Source organism: Salmo salar, chromosome ssa24 (genome assembly GCF_905237065.1).
Source record: "Salmo salar chromosome ssa24, Ssal_v3.1, whole genome shotgun sequence".
In the NCBI taxonomy this organism is placed as follows: Eukaryota; Metazoa; Chordata; class Actinopteri; order Salmoniformes; family Salmonidae; genus Salmo; species Salmo salar.
The window spans coordinates 31,235,000-31,255,264 of record NC_059465.1 but is presented as its reverse complement, the minus strand read 5'-3'; the positions used below and the strand labels follow the sequence as shown (position 1 = coordinate 31,255,264).

The following is a 20,265-nucleotide window of genomic DNA, read 5'->3' as shown; positions in this document are numbered from 1 at the left end:
AAACCCCCGGACAGGGCCAAACAGGTAGGATATAACCCCACCCACTTTGCCAAAGCACAGCCCCCACACCACTGGAAGGATATCTCCAACCACCAACTTACCATCCCGAGACAAGGACGAGTATAGCCCACAAAGATCTCCGCCACGACACAACCCAAGGGGGGGCACCAAGCCAGACAGGAAGACCACGTCAGTGACTCAACCCACTCAAGTGACGCACCCCTCCCAGGGACGGCATGGAAGAACACCAGTAAGCCAGTGACTCAGCCCCTGTAATAGGGGTAGAGGCAGAGAATCCCAGTGGAATCCCAGAGGTTTTCCTTATCTCAGCTGACTGGTCACCATAACAACACCCGCCCGTAGTACACGCTCCAGCAGGTATATCTCACTGGTCATCCCCAAAGCCAACACCCCCTTTGGCTGCCTTTCCTTCCAGTTCTCTGCTGCCAATGACTGGAACGAATTGCAAAAAAAAAAAAATAATAATAATAAAAAATAAATAAATAATAATAAAAATAATCGCTGAAGTTGTGGACTTATTCTCCCTCACTAACTTTAAGCATCAGCTATCTGAGCAGCTTACCGATCGCTGCAGCTGTACACAGCCCATCTGTAAATAGCCCATCGAACTACCTACTTCATCCCCATATTGTTTTTATTAACTTTATTTTGCACACCAGTATTTCTACTTGCACATCATCATCTGCACATCTATCACTCCAGTGTTAATTTGCTAAATTGTAATTACTTCACTACTATGGCCTATTTATTGCCTTACGCCATATGCACACACTGCATATAGATTTTTATATTGTGTTATTGACTGTACTTTTGTTTATCCCACGTGTAACTCTGTTGTTTTTTTTAATCGCACGCCTTTGCTTTATCTTGGCCAGGTCGCAGTTGTAAATGACAACTTGTTCTCAACTGGCCTACCTGGTTAAATAAAGGTGAAATCAAATTAAAATAAAAAAGGTTTACTTAAGTACTTTACACCACTGATTGTAAGTCACAATGACAATCAAATTAGAGGTCTGAAGACATACACAATGAATACTTACACTACATGGCCAAAAGTATGTGCTCGTCGAACATTTCTTTCCAAAATCATGGGCATTAATATGGAGTTGGTCCCCCCTTCCAATTGTGGCGAGTTTTACACCACTCCAGCCAACGCTTGGCATTGTGGGAATGGTAAACCTGTGTGCAGCTGCTTGGCCATGGAAACTGATTTCTCGACTAAACAGTTTTTGACCTTGCTTCCAGAGGCAGTTTGGAACTCGGTAGTGAGTATTGCAACTGAGGACACACGATTTTTATGCGCTTTCAGCACTCCCATTCTGTGAACTTGTGTGGCCTACCACTTAGCGGCTGAGCCGTTGTTGCTCCTAGGTATTTCCACTTCACAATAACAGCACTTACTGTTGACCGGGGCAGCTCTAACAGGGTAGACATTTGACAAACTGACTTGTTGAAAGGTGGCATCCTATGACAGCGCCATGTTGAAAGTCACTGAGCTCTTCTTTATGGGCCACTCTACAGCCAATGTTTGTCTCTGGAAATTACATGGCTGTGTGCTCAATTTTATACATTTGTCTTCTTCTATGGTATAATGTCGGTCGAAACAATGTGAAGTGCGGGTGTTATGTACCTGTCAGCAACCATTGTGGCTGAAATATCCGAATCCACTAATTTTGAAGGCGTGTCCATATACTCTTGACCATGTAGTGTATCTACTGCAGGGCTAAATACGCCTAGCTTCTACGTCCCTTAAACGTTTCCAAAAAGTCATGTATTTAAAAGTAAGTAAGAGAGAAAAAAACCCGAAACAATTGATCACAGCCTAGGTCTATGCCAGACAGTTAATCCTTTAATATAATTAAGGTGTTTAAGGACGTTGTAGCTGTGTCAAAACACGGCCCTATTTTCTGTCAGCAAGTTTTATTGTCTTTGAAGTGTGAAATGCACAGCGCGAGGGAGAGTGAACATTCGCACGGATTATCCCCTTACGCTGAATTTCCATTTGTATTCATCATGGTGTGATATGCGAAAAAATGTTTAAAGTAGATTACATGCCTCAATCATTAATAGCTGAGGGAGACGTCACTTTATTTTTGAATCGTTATCCCCGGGAAAAGTGCGCTCTATTTCGAAATAATATGCAGAATTTGGTGACCCATCTTTCACGATGTCAATTTCAAGGCTGGATGAGGGTTATCGGTAAGTAGCAATTAAACACAACAAATGTGTCTAGCTAACTAACTAGCTAGCTAATGAAACCTTAAGTGCCGATGAAAGGGGGAGGAAGTTGCTTTGCCTCAAAGCAATGGGCTCCTAGGTAACTAGGCTGATATGCGTGAGAAAATGTTACGCCATGCACGTGAAGTAAACACTTAGTGTACAAAACATTACGAACACCGGCTCTTTCCATGACAGACCGACCAGGTGTATCCAGGTGAAAGCTATGGTCCCTTATTGATGTCACTTGTTAAATCCACTTCAATCAGTGTGTAGATGAAGGGGGTGAGACATGTTAAAGAAGGATTTTTAAGCCTTGAGATAACTGAGACATGGATTGTGTGTGACATTGAGGGTGAATGGCCAAGACAAAAGTGCCTTTGAATGGGGTATGGTAGTATGTACCAGGCGCACCTGTTTGTGTCAGGAACTGCAATGCTGCTGGGTTTTTCACGCTCAGTAGTTTCCTGTGTGTATCAATAACGGTCCACCACCCAAAGGACATGCAGCCAATTTAATACAACTGTGGGAAGCACTGGAGTCAACATGTGCCAGCATCCCTGTCGAACGCTTTCAGGACCTTGTAGAGCCCATGCCCCGACGAATTGAAGCTGTTCTGAGGGTGCAACTCAATATTAGGAAGGTGTTTTTAATGCTCTAAATCAAAATTCCTGCTGTAGTAATTCTAGCTAGCTAGCTACGCATGAGTCATGACAGGTGAGAATCTAATTCATGTGTCTTTCCTTTTCTTGTTGACAAGTTATGCAACCATAGTACAAATATGAAACTGCAGGATACAAGCTTGGTTGTGTAACAAAACAGTAATACAGTTGACAGGAGTGATGCAACCATTACAAAGAAAAAGTAAGCAGGACTAAGCTGTAAGCTTAACTGGACACACGGGATACTTATCCATTCTTCAGAAGAGGGAACAATCACTCAGCCTTGCTATGTCTTCAATCTGATATGAGCACACACTTACTGACAATGCTGATGTAGCCTATCAAAAGGTTAACATCAAATAAGACAAAATCCTTCTTCCTCAAGCAGTATACTACTTGAATTTGTGAACGTTAGAGGACGTAACACGCATGGGACATTTGACCCCTGGTAGTAACCTTAATCTCCCAGAAAGTGGGGATTACTGAAAGCACAGTGTTCGCCTGCAATAACATTTTCTGTGCTGCCTGCCTACAGTGCTTAACTAATATAGTATCAACTTCTTTTGAGTTTGATAAGTCTAGCTCTGTAGCTAAGTTACTGTGTCTGATGGAGTTGAGTCACCAGCAGTAATGAGCCAAGAAGAACGAGACCACCATACTACAGTGAAGGTTATTGAATGATTCCCTTGATTTGATAAGGCTTGATGCCCTCTGTGTGATGTGGGGGAAGAAGGGATCTGAAAAATGCATTGATTGTTTGCTCTTTATCAGAGTTTACATGAGTCCCATCTCCACTGTACAATCCGGGATGCTGGCATGTTTTTTTTATGTGCGAAATAGAACGTGTCAGAGAACGTGATTCTCTTATGTGGAGATCGAAACGGCATTCATTTCTATAAGATGCATTTCAAACTTGCAAAATGTTAATTAGGCTGTCATCCATTCCAATAGAAAGGACTTGCTTCTATGTACTTACAGGTACTGTAATTAATATTGGAAAAAATACACTAAAGCCTATTAGGAGGAATCCACATTCATTGTCTGTCATAGTTTGTTAATATGTGTGTTTTACAGATATGAAGAGCTCATCAACTAACTGGATATCCTGCGGCCAGCCTTTCACTGAGCCTGCCATATGGAAGCCCAAGTTCTGCATAGTTACCGACTGTCAGCTACTCCTATTGGACAAACAAGAGGTATTTAACTCCTACCAAATAATGGTGACCTGTGTGGCTCAGTTGGTAGAGCATGGTGTTTGCAACGCCAGGGTTGTGGGTTCGATTCCCACGGGGGACCAGTATGGAGAAAAAAATGTATGAAATGTATGCATTCACTACTGTAAGTCGCTCTGGATAAGAGCGTCTGCTAAATGACTAAAATGTAAAATGTAAAAAAATTTAATGAATAATATGTGGTGTGAGGATTGAAGAAATGGGAAATAATGTAGGCCTACATTTGTATTAGTTTTTTTTTAAGGAGAGTGGAATTCCACCCTTCTGGAGCCTGGAGTGTACTGTCCCATTGTTTATTACCAGTAGCAACTGTAGCATAAGTTGTTGTCTTTGCCTGCTGTCCTGGCTGTTACTCAGATCCACCCGCTGCTGCTGCAGGAGCGCCGGGCCGAGTCGTGCACGGTATGGCTACTACGTCATACCCTCACTGTGCCCAGAGACCGCCACACCCTTGGAGACAAAACAGCCCTGGCCACAGTCAACAGTAAGTACAGTCTACCCACTCCTACCCTACCAGACAGAGTACACATCACTCCTCTTATACTATGGGATGAAACGCTTGCCTGTCAATCGACACAGTAGAGAACAAGTAAAATATGTGATCTATTTCGTTCACTCTGTCTTTGTTGACTACTTTGCCATTTCTTCTTCAATCGGAAGCAGAGCAAACTAGGCTACTCGTTGTAAATATTGATTTAGACATTTGTCTAAGGATGAAGTCTGGAGTAACTGATTTTCGGCTTTGTTTGAGTCATAATGCTACAAATGAATTGAGCCTAGATGTAGGTAAATGAAACTTTGATGCGAAAATTGCTTGTGGTGGTGAAATCAAGGCTTTTTTTTCAGAATGGGGATAAACTGCTTGTGGATTAGGCCTAACGGTGGAAGAGACATTCTGAAAAAATACTGAAACTAATGTTTTGCAAAATGATCAGGTTTATGTTTAGTCTTGTCCTGGAGACAGAACTGAGTGATTTCTGCTAGATGGGCCAGCTGCAAAGTCAAAATTGGCTATATTGTAAAAATGTATGAAAACAAACGTGCTTTTTTGAGCCGACAGCACCTCTTACTGAGACACAGGTGAACCTAGCCTATTTCCTATCCTTACCACTGGAGGTCTCAGCAGTCAATGACTCGGAACATCCTCAAACATTTTCTAGTGATTCCTTTCCCAGTACGCCGCAATAATGGCAAACTGTGACCACAGGACTCAAAATCGAAATTCCTTGGTGATCTAATATAATCCATACATTTGCCTATTATTGCTTGTTTTTGCCCAGTAGTGTCCCTAGGTGTGCCCCAGGTAGAGTCCTTCACAGGTCAGTTTTTCGGAGCCACGCCGCCCGGCCACATCAATTCAGAGCCCCACCCGACATCAGGACAGATTTTTCTCCGCAACCCGACCCACTGGCATAGAATTGTTCAAAGAGCTGATCCGTAAACCAGTCATATAACATTAATTTATGTAAAAAAAATGAGGACTCCAGAGTAGTAGGCTTTATTATGATTATTATTAGGCTATTATTACTATTCCCTTTCCCTGCATGAATGAATTTGTCTGCATATCTATTCACCATTTCGATAAAAGGAAACCATGCGATGCATTAAGAACTATATAATTGTATTTCATAATGCGATGTCACTCAAATTGCTTTGAGAGAAAGAGCCTTCTAATTAGACTTCTTACCTAATGAAAGCCTGTAGCCGACATAACAAAACAAGACCTTTCAATATTGTTTAGATAATCAAATAGCTTAACTTAAGTAAACCATTCCCAGAATCGAATATAGGCTGCAAAAATAGGCTACATTTATTTAGTAGGTTCCTCAAACTTTTACCAGCCGCTCCGGTTTACGCTTTTTATATGTCCTGCGTGTAGTCTATTGAACAAAAGCCTGAATTAATGTTATAATTAATTGATAATTAACTGAATTATCGAAAACAAATAGGCCTACCTCATCATTGTCCTTACACACTGGGGATTTCACTTGTGCAGCACCTGTTTCCCCTATATTGTTGAAGCCTATACCCTTATCATAACCTTTCTTTTTATTTCTCCGGTTAGGCCTATGCTAGACATTTTTGCGTGAGCTAGGCTAGTCCCATGTAGCTTAGTTGGTAGAGCATAAATGTCAATAAATGTCATGTAAAATGTCAACAAAAAATGTATCCAGGGAAAGTAAGCTTGGCAATGTGTCATATACTCATGTGGGGAGAGGGAACATAAGCTTTGCACGTGGACAAATTATAACGTTTTAGCATCACACAAATAAGGGATACTGTAGTTCCCAGCTTTAAACACTCTCAATGCGAGCGTGGCTGATGTCTTAAGTCTGCCTCGCTGCTCACAGAATGGAATTCGCAAAACACAATGCAACACATGAAGCTTCTGGGTTTTTAAAAAGTGTAATACCTTGATTTAAAATGTTTCCGACCTGCAATGTAATGGTTCTGAACCACGAGCCAACCCACAGATTGAAATAATGTTTTCATTCCACCGGGAACCGTGGGTATCCGATCCGATGCAGGACTCCAGCCCCTTAGCTGCTGTGCCCCTTAGCTGCTGTGCGCCTAGCTGCTGTTGCCCCTGCATCGCAACCTGGTTGTGTAAAGGAGAAGGTGACTGGCCATTGGTCAGGATCTCAGAGAACTGAAGTGAGAGGGATTCTGAGCTATGTTTTGTTTAGTGACCATATGATGAAAAGGGAGAGAAGAAGAAAAAACATGCTGTGTCTTTAAGAGCTGAGTTGCGAGTGCTGGCAGCCAGGCCTTGAGTTGAGCTCAACCCAATCATAGTCCTGGAATGGCTGCCAGATGTAGCGTAGCAGCAGCCAGAACACAGCAGAGTTGACCCTGCAAAACTAGGCAGCGCTACTCACTGGGGCAGGCGGGAGACGAGGATACGTTTCTGAGCCTCACTCGATTCTACATCCTCACGCACACACACACGCACAGGGCTGGCAGAAAGGAGTATGCCTCATTCGGTGCTGTGAAGTTATGGAGTTGGACACCGCGGCCAAACCAGAGAGCTACAATGGTAAGGAGAACGTTTTAATCAAGCAGACAAACTGTTGAAGCCTGCTTCTGTCCCCGTGGCAAAGGGAGCTTTAAGGTTATAAAGATTGGCAGTTGTTCACTCTGAGCTTCTCTCTCACTCAGTTCCAGATTTGAGTTCTGGTGAAGTGGGGTTGTTTGCTGTGGAGACAGATTGCTTGTGGAATTCCTATGAATCAGATGTTTTGTTCGAGTAGATAGAGCAGAAGCCTGTGGGTTCTAATACTGTATTCAAAATACTGTTTACTAGGAAGAACTTTTAGTCCATTTGAAAGCCACTAGGAAGAATGTTTTAGTCCATAGAGATTGTTAGTTGAAAAAGTGATTGGACTGTTTACTGTTTTTGCTTAGAATGTGATGTCTGGGGTATTTTTCTGTCTCAGAATAAATTCAAACAATCTGTGCAGTAACTGGATTTCCACTCTGTAATCTGTGGGCTGAATGACTCATAACAATCCTGTGTTGGGTCTTCTGAGGAATAACAACTGCGCAGCACATCGGCTCAAGTGTGAGGACGTGTAGGAGTCACTAAGATGTTTGAGAAAACAACAGAGATTGTTTATCTTAAAAGCTTGTACATTATTTTAACATTTCAGGAGAACAACTTTTCAGTGTACTGTTGATGAGAAATTCTCCTTTGTTTCAAATAGCGATCCACTTGGAATATTTAGAATATTTCCACGGCCACACTTGGCTGACTTGGATTTATTCTGTTTTATTAGCCTGGGCTCTGTGCCATTTTCAAATTTGTCATGAGAATACCACACTAACTTTCATTTCCTTGGAAATATAGTCTGTTCTCTTGTTAAATCCTACAACTAGTTGGTTCAGCTCATTGAAGTACAGTATCTAGTATCTACACCATCCTGGTGTTGGTGCTCAGACAGTCTTCCTCTAGGCTCTTGTCTAGGTTGTGCTGGCCCTATACTCCCCCTGATGCACCAGTCAGTAACCTAGACACTTCTTTGTTCAAAACTGCCAGGTGGGCTTTGTTCATAACTGACAGTGTCTTCATGTCAGTGCTCTGATATGATCAACACATTTACTTATACTATTCTTTAGTTCGTAAGAGTTTGAATGAAGACATCAGCCTATTTTTCTATTTAACATGCCCCATGGTTCATTTGAATACATATTTTTGAATTTCTAGCTTTATGAGCATTCAATGTTTTGGTGTGATGAATAATTAATTGAAGGATATTAGCACTTACAGGATTAACTGTCAGTATTAAAGGTAGTAGAGGTAAAAAAGGTCTGTACCAGACCAGTGGTACAGACCTTTTTTACCTCTACTACTCTAACAGCTGAAAAAAAACAATCAGAAATTCCTCCTCAAATATTCATGAATATTGAGCTGAAATATCAATATTAACAGTTAATTTTACATAGTGTTTACTCATCATCCTCTTAAGTGTCCAGAACCATTTGTTTTTCTTACACTAAGGGATGACATGCTCCAGACAACCTGCAGTAGGCCTAAATCTAACACAAGGTGTTAGCATAATCTGATGACATAATTATTAAATTGGACATAATTTGCTTTAGCATGAAAATAGTCAACATTTTCTTACTGTGTTGCGATGATGGATTGGCAATAGCCTATAGTGGACATGTTATTGCAGTTTGAGGGATGATCTTAACTCTACTGTTGGGGAGAAAGACCCAACATCCCACAGTGGCATTATACTTGGGTCCCATCCTTTTGTTCATCAATTTAGATGTCTCCCTAGTTACAAAAATGGTCCTATTCACTGCCAACATTTAGATACAGTATGTCTTTCAAACCAAATAATCTAACCACTGTTGGCTGATTTCGAAATGTCATTGAAACAATTATAAACCGTAAAATGTGTTGTAAGGCGGCTTACAAAAAATCTCCCATGTTTTTTTTGTCCTTTTTTTTCTAAATTTTACCAAGTAGGCTAAACAGTATTTTGTTTTTATCTCCTCTAGCATGGGAGAACTTGTCTGCTTGGGATGAGTCCCCCCTCCAGATTGAAAAATGCCTCCAGTGTACATAAGTGGAATTAGGAGCTAGAAGCAGAACTGCCATGTCTGTTGGCGCCATCTTGGCAATTAAGTGTCCGCCTTATTTCCGTAACCAAATAACTCTAATATAGGTTAGAGAATAATATATTGAAAGTCTATTTGCATTGGATTATTTACAGTTCCCCTTAAAAAAGTGGTATGGCTTGCTCATGCCTTTTGAGTTAAAAGCTGAGGATTGTGGATGACATTTTAATGGGTCCATTTTGGCCCTCTTGAAAGGCAAAGTGTTTGCCTCTGAATTTATTGTGAGGATTGACAGAACAATGGTGCACTTCTTTTTGACTCAACTTTTTGGGGAGTTGAACTGCATAGGTGCATTAAATCTAGCTTTAAACTGAGAAATGTTGAAGATTCATTTGTAACCTTTTTAGTCTATGCAATGGTAGTTTTTGTTTCGAAATCCACTTTATCCTGTACAGTTGTGAAAGTATGTTTTACATGAAGGCTAGCTGACACCAGCTCTTCCCATGTCATTTAGGTGGAAACATGACATGTCACTCATCAAATTGTCTTTGAATCTAGTAACAAGGCTCAGTTGTCAATGCTCCTGCTATGTGCTTCAGTGGTTTTACTGATCGGCATGATGACAGTTGCTTTTGGCACTTCAATTCACCTTGAGAGCAAGGTACTGATTTGAGAGATTTTACATTTCTATGAAATGTTTGCAATTTAATGATACGGGTCCCTTTATTCAGCTCAGAGTAAGAGTAAAAATTAGAGCAGAGTAACTGATTTAGTTGTCAGATATATAAAAAATAAAGATAAAATGTTGACTAAATTAGGCTACATGGTTTGACTAAATGGTGTGAAATATTTGACACACTAGTTCTCTTTTTCTATTCTTTAAACTCCACCTGTTGAGCCACTGTGATTAAATGTTGAGCTGCCAAGGAGAAGACAATAAGCAAATGTCCCTTCACTGTAGATCTCATGCTCCATCTTTGACATATACACATAAACATGTTAAAGTGTGTGGGCTTGTGACATTTGAAGTCCGAATTCCTTTGGAGAGGAACTTTGCTCAGCTTGGCCGTCATACGCCAGGGCAATTCGCTGACCTCACATGCTGCACACAAGTGTCTTTGTCTGTGAAAAACCAGCTGTATTAATCCCCTGCCGAATCTTCACTGTTGTTTCTATAGTCCTCCACTCAGGAAGTTCTGTCTTGCACAGCTAGTCAGGCCAATGGGCTGGAGTGCACCACACAATGATAGACTCATAGCAATGAGTTGAGAACATACAGTGGAACAGCATATAGCAGAGAGAGAGAAAGTATTTTGCATGAATTCAGAACAGTATTACCCCTCTTTGTAGGCCAAGGACACCCTTGTTCAAGAAACAGATAAAAGAAACAGATAAAAAATATCTCAAAACAAGGCCATACTTTCAAAGCCATGTTATTTTTCCCGTACCTTAATGATAATATGATACATTTCACTATGCCTCTTTTTGAAGCACATTTCACAAGGCTTGTGAAGCCTGCCTTCTCAGATCTGACTCCAGCTACCTACTGTAGCCTCACTCCCTATATACCGTGCCCTCTAATTGGCTACTCTAAGCCAGGAATGTAGCTCTCTGCAGTGCTTGTTCCCCTGAATGCCACAGAGAGAAAGAGGGAGAGAGAGTATTGTTGTAACCCAGTACCCAAAAAGCTCCTGAACAAAAGAATGCCTAATTTCTATTATTTTCTTTACTCTTGGAAGAGGGAGGGACACACCTCGGAGAGGCAGTCTTGACTTTGTGACGGCCTCTCTTTGAGTTGAGAGAAGGGGGAAATGGCTGGGCCATTGTGGATGGCTCTAACTTACTGTTTAGCTTTCAGAGCAAAGGATCAAAGTCGCTCTTTGGAGTGAGGAAAAAGTATGTCTGAAGTTTTCCCTCATCCTTACACCTTTCCCAGCTGTGATCTTTTGCTGAGAGAGAGAGACTGTATCTCTCCAGGGAGTCCCTTCATTGCTTTGTGCTCTTTGTGGAAGACAGACGCACGTTGCAGTGCAATCCACAGGTACTGTACATTCCAATCACAAAACTCCAGAGAGTCAACAATGCCTTTGAATGTACCCCTCCACATTGACTCAGTACTGGTACTCCTTGTATATAGCCTCCTTATTGTTTTTGTGTTACTATTTTATTTTTCCTTTAGCAAATATTTGTTTTTTTAACTCTGCATTGTTGGGAATGGGCTTGTAAGTAAGCATTTCACTGTAAAGTCTACACCCTGTTGTATTTGGCGCATGTGACCAATACCATTTTGAGTTGATTTGTATGTTTTCAATCTAGATGTAAAAATCGAGTTTGCTGCCATGGTAACACCAGTATAGAAATGCTAGCCGGTAGCTCTTCAATCATGCCAAGTTGTGACTTCACCACCCATAAGTCACCAAAATGAAGTTCTTTTTGGCAGAATGTGTTGTACTGTATACGTCTAAGTCAGCAAGCAGTCGGTGTGAATTTGAATAGTATAATTCTCCATCAGGAATCACATTCCAATACACTAAAACAGACACATAAATGTGGCAGGGCTGTAATAGCCCGTAAACTTGACTGAAACCATGTAGCAGGATGGTTTTTGTGTTGTGTTTTTGCTGTTTGCATTGTGCTGTGTTGTGAAGAATGTTTGGCGTAAAAGTATTTCAGACCTGGTTGGATGCTGTATACCTTGTCTAGTGATTGCATTTTGTGTCTCTAGGCTGCTCTCGTCAATGTACAATGGCTCAGAGTCACACTGCCTGCAGAAACAACAGTTCCTTACCAGTTTACCACCAACTGGATTGAGAAGGTCCATCTAGAGAGAATGTACACAACACTGCTTATTATCTTTCCATCAGGACATTATTTCTGTACACTTTTCCAACCCTGTTCTCCAGAGGGAAACCCATCTTTCAATTTTTTTTGCCACGCTCACTCACTCCTAGAATCCTCTATGTGCTCAAACAATGTCGCTTGGATGATAAATGATGACAATCTCAATCTTTACTAGGGTTGTAAAATTCCGGAAAACATTCCCAGTTCTCTGGATCTTTCTGAAACGTTGCAATCCTAATCTTTACATATAGACACAGTCAGCATGCTAATGATAGGATTGCTAATCCTGATGAAAGTAGAGCTGGGACAATAAACAGCAAATTATCGATACTGACCGAATCAATCCTTTATCGAGGACATTTTACTGATATGGATAATAACGATAAGTAGCCTTTACTAAAGGGATGTGAAGTTTGAAATGTTGTAGCCTAAGTCTTAGGGCTGGGCGATATGGGAAAAATGTCATATCACATAAAAAAATTTACGGTATGACGGCCTTTTTATGTTTTTGAATAATACAAGTTTTAAATGTGCTTTATGAGTAGTGCGTGACCCTAGGGTGGCAACACATACATTATAAGTGATTTCAATGGGTCTTTCTCCATTCCGATTGTTTTATACTGTTCAATTCAACTTCAACCTAAAATAATTTCCTGCATTTCCATCCATTTCTGCTTTTCCTGCACTCATTTGAGATCATTTCCACACTGCCACGTAGGGCTGCATGATATGGGCAAACAATCTAAGCCTTATTTTTAACCAAATTTTGCAATTTAACTTGTGATTTTAGAGCAAAACACTTGGATTAACTTTTGGAATCTTGGAAATAGAATAATCATTCTAATTATATAGTTATAATAAAATAGTGGGCACTTTGAATGCAGTGTTTGACATGACATCGAATTAAAATGCCAGGGAGGAGTTATTGTGACAAGGGTAGGAACCATAATCTTTGGCTACAGTAACCGTAAAAGCCTTGGTTTCATGCATGTTAACATTACAAGCCTACTCCCAAAGTTTGTTTTATTCACTGCTTTAGTAAACTCTGCCAACCCAGATGTCCTAGCTGTGTCTTATTCCTGGCTTAGGAAGGCCACCAAAACCCCTGAAATTTCCATCCCTAACTATAACATTTTCTGACAAGATAGAATTGCCAAAGGGGGCGGTGTTGCAATATACTGCAGAGATTCTACATTTCTGTCTTACTATCCATGTCTGTACCCAAACAATTTGAACTTCTACATTTAAAAATCCACCTTTCCATAAACAAGTCTCTTACCGTTGCTGCTTGCTATAGACCACCTTCTGCCCCCAGCTGTGCCCAGGACACCATATGTGAATTGATTGCCCCCCCATCTATCTTCAGAGCTCGTGCTGTTAGTTGACCTAAACTGGGACATGCTTAACACCCCGGCCATCCTACAATCTAAGCTTGATGCCCTCAATCTCACACAAATTATCAATGAACCTACCAGGTACATCCCCAAATCCGTACACAGGCACCCTCATAGATGTCATCCTAACCAACCTGCCTTCCAAATACACCTTTGCTGTCTTCAACCAGGATCTCAGCGATCACTGCCTCATTGCTTGCGTCCGTAATGGGTCTGCGGTCGAACAACCACCACTCATCACTGTCAAACGCTCCCTGAAACACTTCAGGAAGCAGGCCTTTCTAATCGACCTGGCCCAGGTATCCTGGAAGGATATTGACTTCATTCCGTCAGTAGAAGATGCCTGGTTATTCTTTTAAAAGTACTTTTCTCACAATCTTAAATAAGCATGCCCCATTAAAAAAATGTTGAACCAGGAACAGATATAGCTTGTGGTTCACTCCAGACCCGACTGTCCTTGACCAGCACAAAAACATCCTGTGGCGTATGGCATTAGCATCGAATAGCCCCCGCGATATGCAACTTTTCAGGGAAGTTAGGAACCAATATACACAGGCAGTTAGGAAAGCAAAGACTAGCTTTTTCAAACAGAAATTTGCATCCTGCAGCACAACCTCCAAAATGTTCTGGGACACTAAAGTCCATGGAGAATAAGAGCACCTCCTCCCAGCTGCCCACTCCACTAAGGCTAGGAAACACTGTCACCACCGATAAATCCACAATAATTGAGAATTGCAATAAGCGTTTTTCTACGGCTGGTCATGCTTTCCACCTGGCCACCCCTACCCTGGTCTCCAAGCCTCACCCATTTCTCCTTCACCCAAATCCAGATAGCTGATGTTCTGAAAGAGCTGCAAAATCTGGACCCCTACAAATCAGCAGGGCTAGACAATCTGCACCCTCTCTTTCTAAAATGATCAGCCGAAATTGTTGCAAGCCCTATTACTAGCCTGTTCAACCTCTCTTTCGTATCGTCTGAGATCCCCAAAGATTGGAACGCTGCCACGGTCATCCCCCTCTTCAAAGGGGAGACACTCTAGATCCAAACTGTTACAGACCTATATCTATTCTACCCTGCCTTTCTAAGGTCTTCGAAAGCCAAGTTAACAAACAGATCACCGACCATTTCAAAACCCACCGTACCTTCTCCACTATGCAATCTGGTTTCCGAGCTGGAGACAGTACTGTGCAGCTGTATTCATCGACCTGGCCAACGCTTTCGACTCTGTCAATCACCACATTCTTATTGGCAGACTCGACAGCCTTTGTTTCTCAAATGACCGCCTCGCCTGATTCACCAACTACTTCTCTGATAGAGTTCGGTGTGTCAAATCGGAGGGCCTGTTCTCCGGACCTCTGGCAGTCTCTATGAGGGTGCCACAGGGTTCAATTCTCTGGCCGACTCTTTTCTCTGTATTAATCAATGATGTCGCTCTTGCTGCTGGTGATTCTCTGATCCACTTCTACGCAGACGACACCATTCTGTATACCTCTGGCCCTTCTTTGGACACTGTGTTAACTAACCTCCAGACGAGCTTCAATGCCATACAACTCTCCTTCCGTGGCCTCCAACTGCTCTTAAACGCAAGTAAAATTAAACGCACGCTCTTCAACCGATCGCTGCCCGCACCTGCCTGCCCGTCCAGCATCACTACTCACTGGACAGTTCTGACTTAGAATATGCGGACAACTACAAATACCTAGGTGTCTGGTTAGACTGTAAACTCTCCTTCCAGACTCACATTAAGCATCTCCAATCCAAAATTAAATCTATAATCGGCTTCCTATTTCACAACAACCTTTGGCACTCATGGTGCCAAACATACCCTCGTAAAACTGACTATCCTGCCGATCCTTGACTAAGGAGATGTCATTTACAAAATAGCCTCCAACACTCTACTCAGCAAATTGGATACAGTCTATCACAGTGCCATCCGTTTTGACACCAAAGCCCTATATACTACCCACCACTGCGACCTGTATGCTCTCGTTGGTTGGCCCTCGCTTCATATTCATCGCCAAACCCACTGGCTCCAGGTCATCTATAAGTCTTTGCTAGGTAAAGCCCCGCCTTATCTCAGCTTACTGGTCACCATAGCAGCACCCGCCCGTAGCACGGGCTCCAGCACGGAATATTTCACTGGTCACCCCCATAGCCAATTCCTTGTTTGGCCGCCTTTCCTTACAGTTCTCTGCTGCCAATGACTGGAACGAACTGCAAAAATCATTGAAGCTGGAGACTCATATCTCCCTCACTAACTTTAAGCACCAGCTGTCCGAGCAACTCACAGATCACTGCACCTGTACATAGCCCATCTGTAAATAATCCATCCAACTACCTCACCCCCATACTGTTATTTATATTTTTTGCTCCATTGACCCCAGTATCTCTACTTGGAACATTCATCTTCTGCACATCTATCACTCCAGTGTTTAAATTGTAATTATTTCGCCACTTTGGCCTATTTATTGCCTTACTTCCCTTATCTTACCTCATTTGCACACACTGTACATAGAGAAACAGTCAATAACACAATATACTTTATTTTTGTTTATTCCATGTGTAACTCTGTGTTTGTGTCGCACTGCTTTGCTTTATCTTGGCCAGGTCGCGGTTGTAAATGAGAACTTGTTCTCAACTAGCCTACCTGGTTAAATAAAGGTGAAATAAAAAGTACTAGTCAAAAGTTTGGACACACCTACACATTCAAGGTTTTTTTTCTTTATTTTTACTGTTTTTCTACATTTTGTAGAATAATAGTCTAGACATCAAAACTATGGAATCATTTAGTAACCAAGAAAATATATTTTATATTTGAGATTCTTCAAAGTAGCCACACTTTTCCTTGATGACAGCTTTGCACACTCGTGGAATTCTCTCAGTCAGCTTCATATATATAAAGTGCCAGTCAAATTTGACTGGTACTGTATTTATTTATTTTTTGTAACTGGTGCACATTCATGTTATTAATTTATCCTTAGATTGATCGTTATTGTGATAATTGAGTCCATTTATGGTGATATGGATGTTTTCCCTTTATCGCCCAGCTCTAGATGAAAGCCAATGCAGAGCACAAGACCTGGAATTAGCACTGAAGTTTTGGCAAAGTTTTTGTTGGCCAGAGCTGGGTGGAGTAATAAGCTGATTTAGGGTGTTTAGAACAATCCTTTATCTGGTATCACTAGTTATCTTTGAGTATAAAGATATCCTTCACTGTAGTGGTGAGGACCAGTCTCAAGTAGAAGCTTCTCCACAACCAAAACTGGGATTTGAAAGCCAACAGTGAAGGTTTTGAGGGTAGGCCAATGCTATGTTTGGTGTTCTAAGAGTTCATTTCTACTGCATGTATTGCATGTATATACACTCACCGGACAGTTAGGTACACCACCCCGGTCACGAAAATTGATCACTCCTACAGACAGCGAGTCACATGGCCATGGCTTTTTATATAACGCAGGCAGGCAGACAGTCAGTGAGGCATTCAGTTACTGTTCGATTGAACGTTAGAATGGGCAAAACAAGTGACCTAAGTGACTTTGAGCGTAGTATAATCGTCGGTGCCAAGAACGCCGGATCCAGTACCTCAGAAACGGCTTCCTCCCTGGGCTTTTCACGCACCAGTATCAAGGGTTTACCGAGAATGGTGTGTCAAACAAAAAACATCCGGTCAGTGGCAGTCCTGTGGGTGAAAACAGCTCTTTGATGAGAGAGGTTGGAAGGACAATGGCAAGAATTGTGTAAGCTAACAGGCGGGCAACCAACCAACAAATAATGGCGGTACAACAGTGGTGTGCAGAACGGCATCTTGGAACGCACAACTCGTTGATCCTTGTCACGGATGGGCTATTGCATCAGACGACCACACCGGGTTCCACTCCTATCAGCTAAAAACAAGAACAAGCGGCTCCAGTGGGCACGCGATCACCAACATTTGAGGACAATTGAATAGTGGAAAAACATTGCCTGGAATATGACCGCGCGTTCAGTTTACTTGAGTGGCAAGCACAGTCTGCACAGACCCCAGACCTCAACCCAATAGAGCATCTTTGGGATGAGATGGAACAGGCGGTTCGCAGCTTGAATGTACCGCTGTCCAATCTGCAGTAACTGCATGATGCCATCACGTCAGCATGGACCTACATCCCTGTGGAACTTTCCAGACACCTTGTAGAATGCCCCAAAGAATTCAGGCTGTTCTGGAGGCAAAGGGTGGTCCGACCCACTACTAGATGGGTGTACCTAATAAACTGGCCTGTGTATATTATTTTGTATGACTTAACCCAATATCTCACATTGGCCATATGCACGACTACAAAAAAGATGGGAACAGCATGCAGACTCAAGTAGTTCACCCAGACCTCTGTTTCTTGCTCATAAGACATTTTCCGCAGCCTGGCGTGAAACACTCTGCCTGTATTTCTGGCCTGGCCTCGGCTTTAAACGACGACAGATTTTGGAACTGCTGATTTGAGAGAGCTCCAGAGATTACTCTTGTTTTTGGAAGAGCAGAGCTGTGGAGAATTGGAGAATTCACAGCCCCCAGGCTTTTCACAGAGAAGCCTCTCACGGCAGCGGGTGGGCGCAGGTGGGAGGGAGCAGCACTAGGTACTGTATGAAGGAGCAGACCAGACTGAGGGGTGGGTGACTGAGCGTATGTGACATGCCTAAGAGGGCTAGGATTCCAAAAGGGTTAGATCCTATCACAGCTGTATTACCACCCTCTCCAGAGGCATGAATTGCATTTATGAAGGGGGGAAAACAACTAACTGAAACCTGCCCCCGTCAAGGCTTCATGTGTCCTCTAAACTGCTTGCAGCATGGCAGAGATTTCAGGGGCTGGAGGTTGTTGGAACATTATTTCAGCGATGCATATTTGTGAGATTACAAAGCTGCAGAATGTGGGTTGCACTAGTCTAAGAAATGAAATTAAGGCAAAGAGAAACCCTGGACTGTGATCACTGGAGCCTCGCTTTGCAGTCCCGGGTTTGAACGATGACAGCAATTGTCTCTCAATGATCTATGCAATGCTGTAGGCATGCAAAAAATAAACATGTATTTTTGCAGCACTTATGTATAGACAGTAGACCTGGACACATAATTGCACATATACACTACATGACCAAAAGTATGTGGGCACCTGCTCGTCGAACATCTCATTCCAAAATCATGGGCATTATTATGGCGTTGGTCCCCCCTTTTGCTTTATCTAACCACATTGTCCGATTTCAAAAAGGCTTTACAGCGAAAGCAAAACATTAGATTATGTCAGCAGAGTACCAAGCCAGAAATAATCAGACACCCATTTTTCAAGCTAGCATATAATGTCACAAAAACCCAGAAGACAGCTAAATGCAGCACTAACCTTTGATGATCTTCATCAGATGACACACCTAGGACATTATGTTATACAATACATGCAAGTTTTGTTCAATCAAGTTCATATTTATATCAAAAAACAGCTTTTTACATTAGCATGTGACGTTCAGAACTAGCATACCCCTGCAAACTTCCGGGGAATTTACTAACAATTTACTAAATTACTCACGATAAACGTTCACAAAAAGCATAACAATTATTTTAAGAATTATAGATACAGAACTCCTCTATGCACTCGATATGTCCGATTTTAAAATAGCTTTTTGGTGAAAGCACATTTTGCAATATTCTAAGTACATAGCCCAGCCATCACGGGCTAGCTATTTAGACACCCGGCAAGTTTAGCCTTCACCAAAATCAGATTTACTATTATAAAAGTTTGATTACCTTTTGTTGTCTTCGTCAGAATGCACTCCCAGGACTGCTACTTCAATAACAAATGTTGGTTTGGTCCAAAATAATCCATCGTTATATCCGAATAGCGGCGTTTTGTTCGTGCGTCCCAGACACTATCCGAAATGGTAAATCAGGGTCGCGTGCATGGCGCAATTCGTGACAAAAAATGTATAAATATTCCATTACCGTACTTCGAAGCATGTCAACCGCTGTTTAAAATCAATTTTTATGCAATTTATCTCGTAAAAAAGCGATAATATTCCGACCGGGAATCTCCTTTTCGGCAAACAGAGGAAAAATCACAAAGACTGGGGCGGCCAGGGCACGCGCCTAAGCCCACAGTCCCTTGATCGGCCACTTGAGAAAGGCGATAATGTGTTTCAGCCTGGGGCTGGGATGACGACATTCAGGTTTTTCCCGGGCTCTGAGCGCCCATGGAAGACGTAGGAAGTGTCACGTTAGAGCAGAGATCCTTTGTAAAAGATAGAGATGGCAAAGAAGTTCAAGAAATGGTCAGACAGGCCACTTCCTGTAAAGGAATCTCTCAGGTTTTGACCTGCCATTTGAGTTCTGTTATACTCACAGACACCATTCAAACAGTTTTAGAAACTTTGGAGTGTTTGCTATCCAAAGCCAATAATTATATGCATATTCTAGTTACTGGGCAGGAGTAGTAACCAGATTAAATCGGGTACGTTTTTTTATCCAGCCGTGAAAATACTGCCCCCTAGCCATAACAGGTTAACTGGGAATATTGAAGACTCGTGTTAAAAGGAACCACGAGCTTTCATATGTTCTGAGCAAGGAACTTAAATGTTAGCTTTTTTACATGGCACATATTGCACTTTTACTTTCTTCTCCAACACTGTGTTTTAGCATTATTTAAACCGAATTGAACATGTTTCATTATTTATTTGAGACTAAATATATTTTATTTATGTATTATATTAAGTTAAAATAAGTGTTCATTCAGTATTGTTGTAATTGTCATTTATTACATATATATAAAAATTGGCTGATTTAATCGGTATCGGCTTTTTTTGGTCCTCCAATAATCA

General features: G+C 41.8%; 1 protein-coding gene across 1 annotated transcript in view; it reads left to right on the top strand.

Moving 5' to 3' along the window:
• Window positions 1-1,886: 1,886 nt before the first annotated feature.
• Window positions 1,887-20,265, top strand: part of dab2ipa (DAB2 interacting protein a) — a 130,161-nt gene continuing 111,782 nt past the window's right edge. The window contains 3 exon segments of the mRNA XM_045706961.1: window positions 1,887-2,220; window positions 3,975-4,096; window positions 4,490-4,616. Coding sequence (XP_045562917.1) covers window positions 2,055-2,220; window positions 3,975-4,096; window positions 4,490-4,616 — 415 coding nt within the window. The 5' untranslated portion in view covers window positions 1,887-2,054.